The 5267-nt window shown below is 34.0% G+C and overlaps 1 protein-coding gene across 1 annotated transcript in view; it reads left to right on the plus strand.

Annotated features, from left to right (window-relative positions):
• Nucleotides 1-5267, plus strand: part of psip1b (PC4 and SFRS1 interacting protein 1b) — a 22160-nt gene that overhangs the window by 12032 nt on the left and 4861 nt on the right. Inside the window, exons 7-10 of the mRNA XM_016549608.1 lie at nucleotides 1871-2064; nucleotides 2140-2333; nucleotides 4565-4605; nucleotides 5038-5117. Of these exons, the coding sequence (XP_016405094.1) occupies nucleotides 1871-2064; nucleotides 2140-2333; nucleotides 4565-4605; nucleotides 5038-5117 (509 nt within the window). The remainder of the gene's footprint in view (nucleotides 1-1870; nucleotides 2065-2139; nucleotides 2334-4564; nucleotides 4606-5037; nucleotides 5118-5267) is intronic.

Consider the following 5267-nt stretch of genomic DNA (forward strand, 5'->3'; position numbering starts at 1 on the left):
TACTGTATGATGATTGAAATCGCGAAATTACCTTTAAACGATTAGTAAATCAACTGCAGAATGTTATATTTTCTAATGCACGCACGACTTGCATGTATTCTGACAGCGCTGCACGAACTTGTTAACCAGTGTTCAAAGTCCAAAGCGCGAGGAAAATCTGCGCTGAAACAGTGTTACTCGTCAGCTGCATTGTAACATTTTAATGAAGGCATGTGACGATGCGATTCGTAATGAGACTCATTTATAAATCTGCTGTTGTCGACAAAACGAAGCGCTGAGGTCTTCCTGCGGCCAAAATAAAAGCTGAGAAGAAGCAAAAACTCCGTCAACATTCATAAATGTTAGTATTGTAATTTTACTGTTACAAATAAAATAAAAGACAATGGTAATAATAATTAGCTACAACAGCTCTATTAATACATTTATTATAACATTCACACATAATGTTCAAATTGGGATCTGTAATATTTTAAAAGAAGTCTCTTCTGCTCCGCAGGGTCCTGATGGCCAAAAAATATTATTTTACTAACTTATTAATTTTAAGTTAAATTGTGCTTTGTTGGTATAATGTCTGCTAGAATGTAAAAAAAAATGTTCAGTGTTAAATATTTTTAAATTGTTGTTTTGTAATTGATTTTTTTTCTTTGAAAAGCAAGACAAAACAATGAAAAGCACAATTTGGCTATTTCGTTTATGCAATGGTGAAAAAAATTGGCAAAATACATGAGGAAAAACTTGGAAAACCGTGTTCGGTTTCGGCCAAGAATTCTCGTTTCGGTGCATCCCTAATAGGCTTTACTCGCTTTATTTTGTGAGTTATTTATAGCACTACTGTAGATGTGCTTAAAAATTAACTAAATTATTAAATTCGTATTCCTGCCTTATCTCGATTCTCCTGTTTTTTTTAAAAAATATTTTTCCCAAATCCGGTTTTTTTTTTTTTTTTTTTTCTGTTGTAATTTTTCTGGATTCCATTTTATTGGTTAAATAAAATTTTAATAATCAAAAAGCATGCCTAATTAATTGAAACCTTGAAACGTATACAATTTAACAACAATTTATTAAAAGTTTAACAAAAAAATATTTTTTTAAGGCCTTATGAGGGCCGTTTTATTTTTTTCCAAATTCTGTGATTTCTGTTTTATTGATTTTTTCTGGATTCTGTTTTAATGCTTAAATTAAATTTTAATAATCAAAAAGCGTGTTTAATTAATTGTAATCATGAAACTTACAATTTAACAGCAATTTATCAAAGTTTAAAAAATTAATTTTTTTCCCCCCAAATTCTGTTTTATTTTTCCCAAATTCTGTGTTTTCTGTTTTAATTTGAATTCTGTTTTAACGGTTCAATTAAATTTTAATAATCAAAAAACATGTCTAATCAATTGAATTGATTGTTGGAATTTAACTGTTAAACTTAAAACGGAAACAAATTGTGTGATATTCTTTAAAGACTGAAATATATATTTTTTTAAGTTTACATTTTAATAATTCCATTATATTTCCCATTTACATTTTTTTAAAATTCAGTTTTAATAGTTGAATTAAATTTGAATAATCAAAATGCATGTGTACTCAAATGTCAATCAATTTTAATTAGTATTATTAATCAATTATATTATTTGTTTTTGAATTGTTTTATTACAACTTTAAGAAGTGTGTTTTACAGTAATAATTTATTTCTGCTGTAATTTCTTAAGATTAAACCGAACTTTTATTTTGGCGGTTTGCAGTGATGACGAGTAATATTGAGCAATAATATCATACTCACTTTTCACCAATCAAATCAAGTCCTGCTTGCTATATTTCCTGCTCAGTCTTCAGAAATTATAAAAGCTTCTTTATCTGATCAGAGCTGCTGAATTTACAGGCTCAAAGAAGAAGCGGCTCACAGAGGAGCAGACGTCTGCACCAGAAGAGCCGAAGAAGAGCAAGGTCAAGGACATAATAAACACACAAGACAAGGACGAACGGAATAAACCCAAACAGACGAACCGCGACGCTCTGATTGTCTCTGAAAAGCAGGACGAGACGAAAGAGGAGAAGAAACCGAAAGATGAAGAGGTGAGAGCGGACGAGAGCGCTTCAGAGAGACAGAGGAGCAGCGATCTGACGTCTCTCTGTCTCTGTGTCTCTCAGAGGAGTAAGATCCTGGCTGAGAAGAGGCAGAGCGTGCTGAAGTCGCTGCAGGGATTGGTGACGTCTACAAGAGGAAAGACACAGACCTGCGCAGAGGAGCCGCTGAAACGGCCCGAGAGGAGCCGCGGGGCCCGGAGCGAGAACCGCAGCCCGGCAGAGGAGGAGCAGAAGGGACCTGACCGCAGGAGCACGGAGTGAGTGAGATCAGACAGCACTCAGGAGGCTTTGGCTGTGCCTGATATTTACATTTCCATACTGGCGCAGAGGGTTCGTCACGAATATACGATATGATATCGATTCTCCGATACCTCAAACAATTCTACGATTCGATTCTGTAGTATATCGATCGATTTATCGATGTTATGATATTAGGGATGTAACGATTCACTCAAGTCACAATTCGATTCACGATTTTGAACTCTCGATTCGATTCGCGATTTTGAACGCGCGATTCGATTCGTGATTTTGAACGCTCGATTTGCGGTTTGAACTCACGATTCGATTCGTGATTTTGACCGCACGATTCGATTCGCGGTTTGAACTCACGATTCGATTCGTGGTTTTGAACTCACGATTCAATTCGCGGTTTTGAGCTCACGATTCGATTCGCGGTTTTGAACGCACGATTCGATTCGCGGTTTTGAACGCACGATTCGATTCACGGTTTTGAACGCACGATTCGATTCACGGTTTTGAACGCACGATTCGATTCACGGTTTTGATTTCACGATTCGATTCACGGTTTTGATTTCACAATTCGATTCACGATTTTGATTTCACGATTCGATTCACTCACGATTCGATTCACGGTTTTGAACTCACGATTCGATTCACGATTTTGAACGCACGATTTTGAACGCACGATTCGATTCACGATTTTGAACGCACGATTCGATTCACAATTTTTTATTTTTTTTAAAATGAGATTTAAGACAAATTATAAATTAAATGTGTCCTTTTATTATTGCTTGGACAAAATGCTGCACGTTTCTTTGTGAAATTGCGCAAAAAATACTTTTTTTGAAAAATAAAAACAAAACAAAAAATTTCATAGGGCTGTTGTAAAAATACATTTTAATTAGTTTTTATGCATTTAAATAATTAGACGTGCTTAAACACTGAATTTGGTAACAATAAAACAGAACGTGAGAAAAACATAAAACATATTTCATAAAGCCCTAAACATGTAACTTTTTGTTAAACTTTTAATATATTGATTTTAAATTGTGTAAGTTTCATGATTTTATTAATTAGACATGCTTTTTGATTAATAACATTTAATTTATTTAATTTAAAAGGATTTTTTTTTAATAAAAAAAAACGGAATTTGGAAAAAAAATAAAACGGATTTCATAATTATCATTATGGTCATCGTTATAGTTACCGTTATTGTTATATTTAATAATTGTAATGTAGGGCTGTACCGATTCCTCAATTTAGTTCGACTATTCGATTAAAAAAAAATCCTCAACTGTCGAGTAACCGGCAAAATACAGAGAATACATCATCTTTCTGAACATGCGAACTGTTCATCGCGATTTCAAAATAAAAGCTCAAACCCTCGCTCTGAGTTTGCATGTTTTGATGTCCACATATTCATGTCGTAAAGAAACGGCCAAATATTAAAGATTAAGTGGACATTTGAATTAAATGTTGTTTAGTAAATATTAAACAAGGATTAGATCGCGCAGTAAAGTGTAAAAACAATCGTCAGGCATGTGTTATAATGCGTTATTGCCTCATTGCTATTATATATGTATTTTAATTCATTTTAAAGGGGTCATATGATGCTTTTTTAAAGATCATTATTTTGTGTATTTGGTGTAACAGAATATGTTGACATGCTTTAATGTTAAAAAAACACATTATTTTTCAAATACTGTACATTATTGTAGGTCCTCTATGCCCCGATATTTCTTTGGTTTTGAGACTTTAGTCTTTGCAACTTCAGGGATCTTATCTATGCACAATCAGCTTGTAACACTCCAAAGAGAAAGGAAAACTTGAAATCGCATCATATGACCCCTTTAAAGGCTATTGTTTGCTTAGGTCTATTTTTATTACCTCAAAAAAATATATATTATAATTATCCAATTACTTGATTAATCATCAGAATAATCAAACCAAACCAAAATAATCGTTAGCGACAGCCCTAATTGTAATATTTGTAATCGTTTTTGTGCTAGTTGTTGTTCCAGCTGTCATTAGTTATTGTTATAGCTGTATTCGTATTTGTTTTTTATAGTTAGTTGCATTATCATTATCGTAGCTAATGTTATTGTTATAGTTATAATGGTTATTGCTATCAATATCGTTATCAGTTATTGTTATAGTTGATCTTATTGTAATATAATCATATAGTTATAAAAGTTATGATATTAGTCGGTGTTGTAGTTCTCGTCATTAACTGAGTGTGTTTCTACAGACAGCAGAACAACAGCAGCAGCAGAGAGGAAGAGCTCAGAGGTGAGACACACACATCACGTGTGTGTGTGTAGATCTCTAACCGGGTGTGTGTGTGTAGATCTCTAACCGGGTGTGTGTGTGTAGATCTCTAACCGTGAGTGTGTGAGTGTGAGAGAGTGTGTGAGTGTGAGAGAGTGAGTGTGAGTGTGTATGTAGATCTCTAACCGTGTGAGTGTGAGTGTGAGTGTGTGTGTGTGTGAGTGAGTGTGTGTAGATCTCTAACCGTGTGTGTGAGTGAATGTGTGTGTGTGTGTGTGTGTGTGAGAGGCTGTTATTTGTTATTGCCATTTATGATACCTCTCTTGAGGCCATCGTGCACGCCTCAGCAGATTGTGTCCTCTTTGTAGATCTCTAACCGTGTGAGTGAAGGTGTGAGAGTGTGTGTATGTATGTGTGTGTAGATCTCTAACCGTGTGTGTTTGTGTGTTTCAGCTCACTCTCTGTCCGTCACAGACTCTTTACTCTACCGGTTACATGGTGACATCAGGATCTCAATGACGCTCGAAAATCCAGTATGAACCTGCTTAATTTAATAATTTTATTTAAGGTTTACACTATTGCTTATTGTGTGTGTGAGTGTATATATATATATATGTGTATATATATATATATGTGTATATATATATATATATATATATATATATATATATATATATGTATAT

This window comes from Sinocyclocheilus rhinocerous, unplaced genomic scaffold, assembly GCF_001515625.1.
Source record: "Sinocyclocheilus rhinocerous isolate Xijiao unplaced genomic scaffold, SAMN03320098_v1.1 scaffold404, whole genome shotgun sequence".
Lineage (NCBI taxonomy): Eukaryota > Metazoa > Chordata > Actinopteri > Cypriniformes > Cyprinidae > Sinocyclocheilus > Sinocyclocheilus rhinocerous.